This window comes from Schistocerca cancellata, chromosome 2, assembly GCF_023864275.1.
Source record: "Schistocerca cancellata isolate TAMUIC-IGC-003103 chromosome 2, iqSchCanc2.1, whole genome shotgun sequence".
NCBI classification, from domain to species: domain Eukaryota; kingdom Metazoa; phylum Arthropoda; class Insecta; order Orthoptera; family Acrididae; genus Schistocerca; species Schistocerca cancellata.
This window is the reverse complement of record NC_064627.1, coordinates 662,936,184-662,951,068: the sequence shown is the minus strand read 5'-3', so window position 1 is coordinate 662,951,068 and position 14,885 is coordinate 662,936,184. Positions and strand designations below refer to the sequence as shown.

At 35.8% G+C, this 14,885-nt stretch overlaps 1 protein-coding gene across 1 annotated transcript in view; it reads right to left on the bottom strand.

Annotated features, from left to right (window-relative positions):
* Window positions 1–14,885, bottom strand: part of LOC126162355 (nose resistant to fluoxetine protein 6-like) — a 170,557-nt gene that overhangs the window by 63,851 nt on the left and 91,821 nt on the right. The window contains exons 5-7 of the mRNA XM_049918809.1: window positions 14,342–14,442; window positions 9,451–9,644; window positions 5,744–5,907 (exon numbers count right to left, since the gene is read on the bottom strand). Coding sequence (XP_049774766.1) covers window positions 5,744–5,907; window positions 9,451–9,644; window positions 14,342–14,442 — 459 coding nt within the window. The remainder of the gene's footprint in view (window positions 1–5,743; window positions 5,908–9,450; window positions 9,645–14,341; window positions 14,443–14,885) is intronic.

Below are 14,885 nucleotides of genomic sequence, written 5' to 3'. Positions count from 1 at the left end.
TACATTATATATTAGTGTGGCACATAAGATAATCACTATTCACCATATTTCTTCATTGCTATATGAGGTAAAATATCTGGGGCTATCTTTTCACAAACTTGGCTGATATAGTCCCAGTGGAGTTTTGAGTTGATGTTAATGTCTGAAAGTTTTGGAGACTAAGTTTCTAAATATTTGGACAGTCCCAAAAGGAGGGTTGAATTATGCATGGATTGCAAAGGAAATTTTATTTTCCAAAGAAAATTTTATTTTCCTTAATGCCATACATGTGGGCTTCATTTCAGCCTCTCCCACAGCAGGGTTATTTTCTTTTAAGTTTTTTTCTTCCTTTGGAATTTACTTGCTGGATAGGCACATAATGATTCCTTAGATTATCATTCTAGTTGCTACTACATTTGTTGTGGATGATTCTAGTGTTGCTGTTCCTCCTGGAACTGCAGCTGTGTTTTTTCGAAACCATTTGTATGGAAATTTGGGTCACCCCCATTTTCACTGTCATAGCTTAAAAAACTTTCTTCACCATCAGTTCCTTACCATTTGTATTATGTGCACCAGTAACCTATGTTTTACGTGCTACTCTCTGTTATTAGTGGTATTGTGGAAACTGGTATTATGCTATCATTTTGCTACTTGCCTACAGTTAGCATTTTTTAAACAAAGTATCAGTCTTGGTTGCCATTGGTTTTGGAAACTTACATCTCTCCTCATGGGACTGGAGCCATCATTTCCACTTTTTATGGTCTTGTCATTACTTTTTCATTTTACTTCTTTTTGTGATGTTTTTACAATCTTTCAGGTATCGCGTATTTCCATATTTTATTTTAAACATTGGAAAGTTTAGATAGATAGATTGCTATTCACCATATAGAGAAAACACTGAGTCACAGATAGGCACAATGAAAAGACTGCTGTACACTAAGCTTTCTTCTGAAGTTGAAAATACACACACATTCACACAAGCACAACTCACACACACAATATTACCACTGCCACTATAGTTGCATCTGAGGGGCTACTGCAGCAGTGGTGGCCCTGTGCCATTATTTTCAGCATCTCAACAGGAATGAAGGGCATTTGGTCTTTCAAACTCCTTTGTTTATAGCAAAGGAGGCCCTCACAGCCCCACTGATAGAATGAGATACTTCTGGCACCTCAGTCTGAGTAGCCAGTTTCTGCTTCTTCACCTTCTCCACTGGACCAGAGCATCGACATACCAGAAGTGCCCACCAGGACCTCATCCAGCAACAGCCCACAGGCAGCAAATCACCCTCCTTTGCATCATCTAAATAATTTTGCACCTACATGCTAGGGATCTTGCAGTCCCATGAAAATATCAATGGGTGACACCATGCTAATGAGATGACTTATTTCAGCTATGAATGGTGTGGTTGTTGCAAGTTGTGAGCACCACAACACCTTTGTCCAGCTGGCCACGTAGCCAGTCAGCTGGCTGATTTGAGTTCAAGTGGTTACAGACCCAGACTTTTGTTTGATATCTAATGTGTTCTACTCCACAGCTACCTGAAGTATTGACAATGAATTCATACTAAACCGATTCTCTCTAGATATTCTTTGAACTACTTGTGTTATCTGTTCATGACAACTTAGCTTGCTTAGGATGTGAGTGTAGTGGGATCTGCCTTCCACTGCTAAGGTCTACTTCAGTGGACTGTGATACCATATCAGCCAAGGGATTGATTTCAGCCTCAGCTATGAGTGGTGCCCAGTACTGTATTTCAAGTTGTGTTACTTCTGGTTGTTTTCACTTACAGTCCTGGAAACTCACAGGATTGGTAGATAACTTATATGAAACATGCATAATTTATTCTGTGTTTCAGCAGATTCAACAAAGTGTTAATAAATAACTTTTGTGATCTAAATTGGGTACAACAGAAATTAGTATATGACTGAAGGTGAAGGCACTTTTAGTGAATAACTCGTAGATATTCTGGATTTTATCATAAGAAGGATGTAATTTTGAATCATTGCTCCAAAAAGGTGTCATTCATATTCATATTAAAACATAAAATAATGTTCATGGTGAGCATGAAGCATTTCTCTGATTACATAAATTTGTTTCTAACGAATTATGCTAGGTACAGCCCTGCAGTTCATTGCAAATGGTAGCTTAACTCATTACATTTTTATAGATACATTTCTACATGTGCTCTGACAGCAAGTAATTTTTTTCTCTTTCTTGTTACAGGTAGCATAATTTAGGAAGGCTGCTGTCCAAATGTCACCTATGCAACAGAAAGTGCAATGTGCTAGGTGGTGTCATGAAACCCAGTCAGCCATTACGGTTCAGCAGCCGTCCCAAATTGCAGCCTGAAGTCAGTGGGGACATTATTGATACCACACATACAGCATTTCAATGCAATCTGCGTAAATCAACATGTTATGTTTCCTGATAAACAAGCATCCCTTAGGGCACTGTGGTTAAGATTTTACACAACAACTGCATTTCCATGAATATATAGCACAACTCTTGCAAGCTTTGCAGCCAGCTGATAAGCCCCACTGTGAAGATCTGGCCTGGACCATACAGGAACGAATCAATACAGACAGTGACTACCTTAACAAAGTTTGAAGTGACTTTTCACATCTCTGGAAAAATAACTGACACAACGTCCAGACCTGTGGGTCATTGAATCGATGTAACATAGTGCAGCAGATAAGGGACAGTCCAAGAACAAATATACAGTAGGATTAATGTCAAAACAGTTATTGGACCATTCCTTATTATTGAATCTACCATTACAGCAACATGGGTGTGTTGGAACTGTATGTAACACCTCAGTCACAGGAATTTTAACAATGGGTAGTGTTTCAGCAAGGTGGTGCAATGTCACACCAAAAGTTATTTGTTCACCTGTTCTCGGATGGAACCTTCCCAGACAGAGGGATCACTAGAGACAGCCCAACATCATAGCCACAACCTCTTTTGGCTGTTTTGTGAGGTTATGTTAAGGATAATGTGCAGCTCACCTGCTCCTGATTTATAAAAACTCTTACAGCACCAATATGAGATGCTGTAGAGGCACTGACAGAAGAGATATTGGAAAATTCATGGAGAGAAATTGAATAGGGCCTAGACTCTCTATGGGCAACAGACAGAGCACATATGCATGTGTATCTGTAAAACACTCCATGAGCTGAGCTGCCATTTGAAACAAATTTTATTGCTGTATCTAGCATAGTTCCTCAGAAATAGATTTTGTGGGCAAGGAAAGACCTTATGCCAATGCTACTCTGAGATGAAGTGGTTGCCGCAGGTGAGGAGGTCTTTGTGGACCGCTCAAAACCAGTCAGATGACTCATGAAGAAACAAAAGCAATCACTGGAATCTACACCGATCGCGACTTCTTATTATGAGCGAATACTCCTGCAGGTACTGTACGGAGTGCAAATAAGTTGATTATGGGGCATTAAACCAGACAGGAAGAAACAAGACAACACTACAAACACTGTACATTGCAACAAATTTCATAGATGTATCTAGCAACAAATTTCATATCTGTATCTAGCAAAGTTCCCCAGAAATAGATTTTGTGGGCAGGGAAAGACTTTATGCCAATGCTGTATTTGCATACATCAATGAACTGTCCTGATCATGTAAGTATCAAAGTAATCCACATTAAAAACATGGAATACATATGTATGAATCATCTAGGATAAAGTAACTTTTTGTACTTTCTATCAAATTTAGTTATTGTGACACAAAATGTTCTGAATCTCACTAAAACAGTCACACCAAAAATGGCAAGTTCACAATCTTGCTCCCTTTCAAATTAATTTCTGTGTAAACCTGTGATCTGACTGCTTTAGCTCTTACAACATTTAGCTCAGACCTCTAGATACAATAACAGAAACAAAAAATACAATCATTTGTCTTAATAATTAGTGGTTTCTGTCTTCATTTTGTTTTTATGTTAGTCTTCAGTGTGAACATGTCAGCCAAGTCTTAGAGACTTTTGCAGTTACCGTCTTGTGACTTTCATTTATAACACACACAGTCACTGAATACACTACTGGTGTCAGTATGGAGAATATTGGAAGTCTCAGACAGGAGCAAGTTAATCTAAAAAGTAATTTAACTATGTTGAGGAAATTTTTTTCATTTAAAAAAAATGCAAATGAAATGCTAGGAGGATGCAGTAGCCAAATACTTGTATGAGTGTCATACTGTCAAAGGTAATTGCAACAGTCCCTGACAGACTGGCCAGAGTAGAATTTACCCTGAAGGTTCATGCGATAGACAACATGAAATTACAGATAGTTAATTATCATTTTGAAGGATAAGAAAATGATTATATTTTCATTTCAGTTATTATGCCTGGATATCTCATCTAACCCATGTCAGAATGAAACCATGGAATATTCAAAAACATTCTTGATTTGCCAAAAGTATTTGTAAGAAGAAATTGATATAAATGGATAATAAATAAGCTGGTAATAGCTCTCAGTTATTATTTCAGTAGACTGAAAGCAAATTTTTGTGTTAAATAACATAATATTACACAGCTTTCAATATAATTTCACAACTGAAGCTTGATACTTTGAAGTTAGAAAATAAATATGATAAATCTGTTCTAGCAGTTTCTAGAGAGGCACAGCAACTTGTGTACTTTAATTAGACACATAGTTTTATGTGTAAGGTGCAAGATAATAGGGCAGGTGAGCTTTTATAGCATTCCATATTACCCAAAATAAAGCTGATATTATAAAAAAAATGGTTCAAATGGCTCTGAGCACTATGGGACTTAACATCTATGGTCATCAGTCCCCTAGAACTTAGAACTACTTAAACCTAACTAACCTAAGGACAGCACACAACACCCAGCCATCACGAGGCAGAGAAAATCCCTGACCCCGCCGGGAATCGAACCCGGGAACCCGGGCATGGGAAGCGAGAATGCTACCGCTGATATTATCCAAAATAAAGCTGACTGGCAGCACTTTGATTAAAATTAGAACATGCAGGAGATCTAATGGAAATTCTAACTGCACCACTGTTGCATTGGTACATAATATGACAAAAATCTTATTGCTCAAGATGCAAACACCTAAGAAATGTAAATATATTTCTGGTTCATTTGTCCCTTCCCTTCCTCTTGTCAACCTCTGTTCACGAGTCTGGGTATTTTGACATTGGCCTCTCAATATGTATATTCCTTATTGTCGTTTCTTCTTACCAATATTAGTTTATTCCCAAGAATAAGCAGCTTTCACTCAGTTAATACTCGGCAGAAATCAAACCTCCATTTGGACCGGACTTCCTTAACTCTTGTGAAAAAAGGTGTGCAGTATACTTCTGCATCCATTTTGAATAAGCTGCCACTCAAATTCAAAAATCTTAGCAATAATCCAGGTGCTCTCAAATTGAAACTGAAGAGTTTCCTCATGGGTCACTCCTTCTATTCTGTCGAGGAGTTCCTTGAAAAATTAAGCTGATTCTTATTGTATTGCTGATAGCGTTTACTTAAACTTATGGACTGACTTTTTTCAGGTTCATGAATATTTATTTTTATCTGTTTATTACTTTTATGTTGTGAGTTCATGTACTGACATGTTCCATGACCTTGGAGATTTGCTCCTCAGTTTGGTCCTACGGAACTTGAGGTGTAAATAAAAATAAAAAATAAAACTGCAAGGAGAATCCTTAATTAACATTCTATATAAATTTTAATATGGATTCACTTTCATTTAATTAATACTTACATAATAAACAGATGTCACTTACCTTAAATATCGGGTTAGTATAACAGAAAAAATATTCTTAGCATTTGTTGGCTTTTCCAGTTCATCAAAAAGAATATAAGCTGAAGTAAAGGCAGCTAATGTGAAGAATACATCAACAACTAGAGCCCCATTTGCTAAGAGGATACTGAAAAAGTTGCTGTATATCTGTGAAGAGATACAAAAGTCATCATCAGTGAATATCAAAACGGCAATGCATATAAAGTTGGAACAATGACATTTAAATTATATTAAATTTATGAATGGAAATGCGCAGTGTGATATTATGATATTTTAAAGTTTGTAATATCACAAATAAAGCAACATTATACTGAATATGGCTGATCTCTAATTTGTCAATGACCAAATGACATGCAATTTCATCTAAAATGGTTTACTGTTTCATCCTGCTTATCTGCAGTTTTCATACTTTGAGTCAAATGCACACAGTCATACAGTAATATACAGCATACACATGCCATCTGCCAACATGGACTGTTGCAGGTTCACTAAAAAGTCTTGTACTGGTGGGACATATATGCATTTTCAGTCTGTCTCATAACAGTTTCTTCTGAATTGTGCTGATGTTGAATTTTTTTGTTGATCTCAAAGATGCCTCAGCTTATGAACATGGGTATAGTTCACAACACACTGGAGAAATAAAAAAATATGAGGTAGGACTGTACAGATGGACTGATGCATGTAATGGTGATGTAGATATATAGCACATTTTCTGAAGCTTCTGAACACACTTTGTGTCTGATAAGGACACCAAGTTGGACCTCTGACTTTCAAAGTAACAGCTCTCAACATCTGAGCTAGCTGTGCATATCTCAAGCTCTATGTCACTGCTTCAATCTATAACTATCTAGTTAAATTGGAAAAACAGCAGTTTGTTTAGAAAAATGTAGTATCTAACTGTGTTATATTTCTTTATAACCTCATTAACAAAAATAGAGTATCCCATAGCAGAATCAACAATTAATTGTAAGTAGTTTCTGAGAGCTACTATATTATTGTGGACTTGGAGTTATTCCACATTCATGAAGAATTAATTTGTGTTGGGATGTATAGTATGACATGTAAGTTTTAGTGAATATGACAGTCATGGCAGATGGCATTTTCTATTGAACCATGAATTATAGTTGCTATCTCTTCCATTTGTGTATATAATGTGGGAAGCACAACTGCTTAAATGACATGTGTGTGCTGCAGATAGTCTAACCTTATCTTTGGGTTCCTACAGGAGCAAAACACAGGGGATTGTACTATATTCCTAAATGCCTCACTTAATCATGGTTCTTGAATTTTTTTTAAGTAGACTTTCATAGGATAGTTGGCATCTATCTTCACATGTCTGCTGATTCACATGTCTCAGCATAGCTGTGATGCTCTTCAGTGCAGCAAAGTAACCTGTGACCATTTGTGCTGTCCTTCTCTGTATAAATTCAGTATCTCTTGTCAGGCTAATTAGGCATGAATCCAAAACAGTTGAGCAATGGTCTAGAATGGGTCATACAACTATTTTGTAAGGTTACGTAAAGAACTCTATGAGCAGTAAAAATATCATTACGAGAAAGAAGTCAGGAAATGAAAAGCAGCAAGAATTAGCGAACAGATAAGAAGCTCAGATAATGCTTCCAAGTCTTGTTGGGTAGCTGTAAACGAAAATAACAAAGAGTTCAACAGAGACTGAAATTAATAATATAGAATCAACTGTGAATAATGATGTCATTTCTGACCCCCTTCTAGTAAGCAGTGTTTAGTAATTACTTTATACATTTTGCTAACAATGATATCTGCCTGAAACTGGATGACTGGATGCACAGCATACATTTGAGACCACTAAAGAACAGAGCTGCAGTGCACTACCCGCAGTATGCATGGATGACATTCTACAGCTTACTGATGGACCCAGAAAAAAGTTACCAGGATCACATGAAATTTCTTCATATCTATTGAAGAAATAAATTGTAAGCTAGTGTAGCATTTAATTCACCTAATAAGCTGTGTTCTTGGAGACATTGTGTTCCTTGATGAGTTGAAACTAGCTATACTGAAACCCTTACACAAAAAAGCAGAAATAAATCACGCCCAGAACTACAGATCCACTGCCCTAGTCTCAACATTCAGCAAGCTGATGAGAGAATAATGTTGAAAGGAATCTTGGAATATTACAACAATGCTGACATATTATGAGACATGGTGTGACTCATGGAGGTCAAAGTATCAAGACAGTCCATTATGTACCTGAAAAAATAATGAAAAATCCTAAGCAGCAGGAATGTTTGTGAACTATTCAAAAGATTTTCATACAATGCATCATAAAGCACACTAATAAAAAAATTTCAGTGAGTTGTGTCACTGGAAAACTCATGCAACAGCTACAAATGTATTCAAAAGGTAGACTAGAGTGTACCAAACTTGTATATGATAATGGAGCAGTACTGGATGGGACACAGTCAAGAATAAAACACTATACATTTTGGTGTCCCTCAGGGCACCATTTTAGATCCATTCCTACTAAAATATTATGTAAACAATTTCCCATGTTCTGCAGATGTGTATGCCAATGACACATCTGGTGTCTGTTGTACAGACAGTGAGGCTGGCATAACTGAAGAAATTCAAAACTTTATTGAAATGGCAAAAGCTCACTTTGAAAGAGACAATTTAAAACTAAGCATAGAAAAAATAAATATTATAAATATTGTTCCCTTTAAACTAAGTGGGCCAAACAGACAAAATGTTGCAACTGGTGAAAAAAGGGCCAGTCTATACAAAACATCTCATAAAAGCATATTCATTAGATTCACTATTCTCAATATTCATGCCACATATATGCTAGAGGGCTCTATTAACCTTGTCACTGAGCACCCCAAGCCCCGGTCCACCCTCCCCCGACACACGCATACACACATACACATACACACACACACACACACACACACACACACACACACACACACACACACTCCATATATGCTAGAAACCATTATGCTAGTGAAAGAAAGCACTAAGGTCACAAACAGAAACATGGAAATTCACAAATATGACACAAGGAATTATACAAATTTTCATATGTTAAACAGAAGATTAGCTTTAACAGCAAAAATCCACTATCTTATATTAAGATGGCGACTGGAGATACTTTTAAAAAGCAACTCGAGCAATGGCTGATCTAAAAATGCCTGTATAACTTGGGTGTAACACAAATAATAATGTAAAAAACAATCCTGTTCTAGAAATAAGTATAGTAATAAATTGCACATAAAACCAATTGTTCACTATGGGATGAATTACTATCCTACAACTTAAATTATTTAATTGTATTATATAGTGAAAAATTTGTAATTTGTAATTTTGAAAAAATGTACTTGGTTGACAATGCCCATGCATGTAACATTAAATGTTAAAAGCAAAAAGACAAATTGAAACAGTTTGATAATAGCCATGTGCAGGTATGATTGATTTATTGTGCATAAATTAATGTGTCTAATCTCACCACCAAAAAACAAATGAATAAATAATACTATATGAGATATTAAACTACAATGTACCCAGTAACCATCAGCTAAAGTGTGCCCCCACAAGAATATTGTGTTTTTCTTATATTGTGCAGTACCTCCCCCTTATTCCCTCCCTCAAAATATCCCTATAAATAATTGGTTTTCCTTGTACAGATTTGACTTAAGTATTCCATAATCCTACCTTGTCCAAGTCTTCACCATTGTATACCGGATGCCCATACGAAATAAGCATCCGATGACCAGCAATCACCGCAATGATAAATAAGAAACGCACAAAGTGAAAGCTGTCAAGTCCTCTCACTTTACCATTTTTTTCTGCGAGGCGCTGGATATTTTGAAAAATTGAAAAGGCAAATATCAGTTGTTCTTTGGTACCTGAAGGAAATAAGTAAATAAATGTTATTGGAATTTTGAAGTATGGTTAACACACTTGTTATCTTAGATTACTATTAATGGTAAACTACATCCATGTGTATTGAATACTGTTATTTCTTTAGAAACTTCATTATTTGTAATTCATACTGTATGTCCTCAGTAACAGTGCAGGCCTTCAACAGATTGCCAGTGCTAACTATTAGTGACAAGTTTAATAATACGCCATCACATGGAATTGAGAGGATTGCCCTACTTACTTCATAGCTTTTGACATGTCTACATTATTTCAAGGATTTAGTAAATCAATATTATAGGTTATGTTAATATTGTGTATAATCTGTGTTTTCAAATAAGAACAGATGAACAGCACAAATACTCGGAACCACAGGCAATGACTTCTAAAGATGCAAAATGTTTGCAGTTATTTTTCCAATACAAAGTTTCATACATAAGCAAGCATCTCTCCATTGTGGATCCACAATGAATCATGGAAGTAATTATCTTTGTTTGTTTGCTTTTATTTCTCTAATACTAGTTCATTCTCTCTCAAAAATAAGAAAGCAATCATATAACAATATTCTATCAGATGTATCCCTGCATTTCACGGATGAAGTATGCCTGTGCAGTGATTTCTAGAACACATGAATGTTCTGAAGAAGTTGATCTACATAGTTAATTCATGTGGACAGTTAAACTCTTGCTCTTATAATGCCAATGATGACACTCAAGAAACAGAAATAAAGACATTAAAAAATAACAAACGCAAAAGCTCTTAGTTTTCAGATGGATAACAATACAAAGTCACAATAACAAATCCACAGAGTTATAAAATAAATCTCAATGGGACATGCATTGTCCATAGACACATATATGACCATAATGCCCTACATATTAAGTCCAGACATTTGTATGTAACAGCAGGTAAAAGTGCTTATCTAACACATTCCTGTTGTCCTAAATATTTATATATGAATTAATACAGCTACATCCAGAAAGTGCTTAGTTTGACAAACTGAAAAATAAGAATATTTTGTATAGAGTGGGAATGACCACAATAGAACCTGCAAGCTTGTGCCTCAATGTGATAAAGCTCTTGTCAACTTGGAAATGCTGAATTGTCACACTGATAATACTGTATTGTCTGCTACTGACAAGAATGCATGTGACAGTAGTGCAAGTGTGTGTTGTGACATGCTCTAGAGTAAAGTAGTATGCACAATTCTAAAATCATTTCTGTGAATGTAGTTATTTGAACATTGCAACTTGAAGTGTACCCATGGTTGCTATTCTTGTTCAGTCATTCATGTATCAAGTTAATGTTACTCCAATTATGAAAGACATGCTTCAATGGTGCTGAATGTGTCAGTTTTACATTAACAGGCAGAAGAAGCCACTGCAACTAACCTCTGAAAAGCATACCAACAATGAATTTGACTGGTGCTAATCTACTCACATTGATAGTAGTAGGAGCTATCTCTAGATGAATTTATATATGTACATATGTAGAGACTTCAGAAAGTTAGTCACACATGTCATACTGTGTTAAGAATATTTTGCAACATGAGTGGTGCATTATCAGAGGAGTGTATATGTTCTGGGTTTCCTACAGTTCCGCTGCAATATGGATAACAAGTGTATCACACTGTGTAACTGAAATTGTGCAGCAGCTGGAAACAAACTCTAAAGTTGAAGTACTTGGAACATTACAAATTCTTTTGGGTAAAACATCTAAATTGCGCACAGATTCACCATGAAATTCTGGCAGTATATGGACCAAATGCAATGTACATACAGGGAAGCAGCGAAATGCTAAGTCCGGATCTAGCACCATGTGATTTCCACCTTTTTGACAAGATGTGATTATGTCTGGGGGAAGCAACCAGTTACACATTTTTGCAGCAGAACACACATAACTCCACTTTGAACACTACATCAAGATGCAAAGTGTACATAGAAACTCTGCAGCTTCATCTATACTCCACAAGCCACCTTATGGTGCATTGCAGAGGGTACTTTGTGTACCACTGTCACTTCCTCCTTTTCCTGTTCCAGTCCAGATAGTTTGCAGAAAGGACGATTGCCAGTAAGCCTCTGTTCGGGCTTGAATCTCTCTAATTTTATCTTCATGGTCGTTTTGCAAGTTGTACATACAGGGAAGCAAAATACTGACTAACTCTTATAGGAACACATGGTCTCAGAATTTTAACAGTAAGGCACACCATGATATAGAATGCCTCTCTTGCAGCATATGCCACTGTGTTGGCTGTGCATCTCTGTGATGCTTTTGCACTTACTAATGAACCTGTAATGAATTATTGTGCTCGTCTTTGGATCTTTTCCTCTTCCAAACCTATCCGGTACAGATCCTGAAGTGATGAGCAATATTGTTTATGGACTTCATTTGCTACAAATACTTCCAATGAATCTCAGTCTTATCTGCGTTACCAGCAATTAATTTTACATGGTTGTTCTTTACATCACTCCTTATGCATACTACTAGATATTTTGTGGAAGTAATTGCTTCCACTGACTGTTCTGCAATTGTATACTGAAACAATAAAGAGTCTTTCTGTTTATGTATGTGCAATTTGTTTATGTTGATACATCAATTATCACTCCCTGCACCAAGCAGTGATCCTCTGAATGTCTTTTTGAATTTTGCTACAATATTGTAGCATTGCTACTTCTCTGTATACAACAGCATCATCTGCAAAAAATCTCATGGAACTTCCGACTTTCTACTAGATCATCTATATACATTGTGAAAAGTAATACTGCCTTGGGGTATATCTGAAGTTACTTTTATGTGTGAAGACCTCTCTCTATTGAGAATGACATGCCATGTTATGTTTGCTAAAAACTCTTCCATTCAATCACACCATTGATCTGATATTCTGTATGCTCTTATTTTGTTTACTAAGTGACAATGCAGAACTGTATCGAACACCTCCTAGAAGTCTAGGAACACAGGATCTACCTGGGGACCTGTATCTACTTCTTTCTGGGTCTCATGAAGGAAGAGAATTTTACACAATTGTTGTTTTTGGTACCCCTGTTGATTCCTGCAGAGGAGATTTTTTTGTCTCCAGAAATGTAATAAAATGTGAACATAAAAAATCATTTTTATTTAACTTCCAGTATTTGGTTACAAATTGCCCACATTAACACTTGTTATTAACTGAGTCTTCAAGTGAGTTAAGTGATTGTTTATAATGGAGGCATCAAGTATAAGTCACTAGTTGGCTTCACGAGGCTGAGTTCATCCCACTCCCAGCTTAACACCATGGAAAAATCCCATTCCATGCTTACCATCATGGAAAAATCCATAGCAGTGCTGGCAGTTGAACTTGGGTACCCCAGATAGTCAAGTATGATAATCGCTCATTTATAGAGGCAGACACTGGAGGTAAGAAATTGGCTGCATCTTTCTCAGATGAACCACCCTAATATTTGCCACAAGAAATTGAGGGAAAACAAAGAAAACATAAATCTGGATGTCCTGATGGGTATTTGAACTGGCATCCTCCAAAATGGGAGAGCCCAATGTCATAAATGCTGTGTCACCACACTCAGTTTCACACACTGAGTCTCATCCAGAGTGTGTCCATTGATTTATATTTCTTGTACCTTTAAGATATTTATATTTGGTTGGAACTGGATAATATGAATCTTTGTAATGGTTAAATGGTTAAGCTGTTTGCTGTGGACCAATTGTTAGCTTGTTCCATTATTACATTAACTGTATCAGGTAGGGATGTGCTTCAGTCCTTTATCAGTGTACTTGTCTTATCACCAAACATCACAGTCTTTGAAGAGTGCACCAAAGTCCAAGGGAAATCATTTATGTGGGTCAAGAACAGGTGCTGGCCAAGCACCAAACACTGTGATACTAAGATTATTTCATTCAAAATAAGTCATCACTCCACTTTAGACTATTTTCACAAAAAGTATTTACAAGACTGGAAGAACTGAAACAGATTTGTAATTAAAAGTGAATTTCTTCTTTCTGTTTTATTATATGGTTGTCATGATGAAATATTTTGGTCTTCCAGATTACTGGCTTTGAATCATTGACTGTTTGCCAAAATAGCTCAAGAATTGTCACGGAAATGCAGCATGTGATTTTAATACTCTTGTATAAAACACCTTTACAACCAGAACAACTTGGTACCATATCTTAGTCACCTAATTCATCGGTAGTATTTTTTTTTAAACTAGTCATTGTCTATGGAATGATCAGTGTCTGTTGGAGTAAATATAATGCAGATACATTTTTTTAAATTTGGGAGTGGAATATTTGTTGCCACTGAGAATAACTAATCACTGGAATTGGTGGTTAATGTTTCAATGTATCATTACTTATGACACTGCTGTTTCTATATGTTTGCTGTTAATAGTAAGACTTTTCCACCATCTGACTGATGTTTGGCTTTTTTCATACTGATGTACTGAAGTAAATACTTGCATTTAAAGAGAGTTTATTGTTTCTCAAGCTGGAATTAAGCTTTTTAGATGATACACATAAAGCAAAAGAGAAAAAAAAAGAAAAAAAAGCAACACCTTATCTAGGGAACATATTTCTATTACTGTATATTAATTCTTTAAATTATTTAATCTTCTTTTTGTTGAGTTGCTGGCATTAAAAAAGTAAGGGAAATTTAACATCTTTTATGACACTAAAATATATTAGGACATACCTAAATTTTTTGTAGACTGCAAGGAATTTTGATTCATGTTTGAGCGCATATGATAGTATGAACAGTATAAAACCAGTAGAATTAGAGCTCCCACAAAACACCTGTTAAAAAAAATTGATTGTTGTTGTTAGACACTAAAATAGGGTAGATATCTTAATGAGTAGCAAAATTAGAAATTTATTGCTAAACATATTTTGGTTGATGGAAACTCCAAGGGGCATAATAAAGATTTGGGACTTAAATTTTCTTTGTAGATTCCACCATAAAGTATAAATGTCAGTAATGTGGAACAAGTGAATATAGAAATTACCATTACATTCATTTTTGTCAGTAGAATTGTTGATACTTTCCTTATAATTACATAAACTGAAAATAAACATCTTACATAATTCATATTCTTTCAAGAGGTTTTATAACTCCCATTGTGAAGGAAAGATTTAATGGTCAATGTATAAATAACAAAGACAAGCAGCTGTTACAAGTAGCAGTAGTAAATAACTTTTTTAAATTCAATAATCTATTTTCACCTACTCTGGCTAAATGT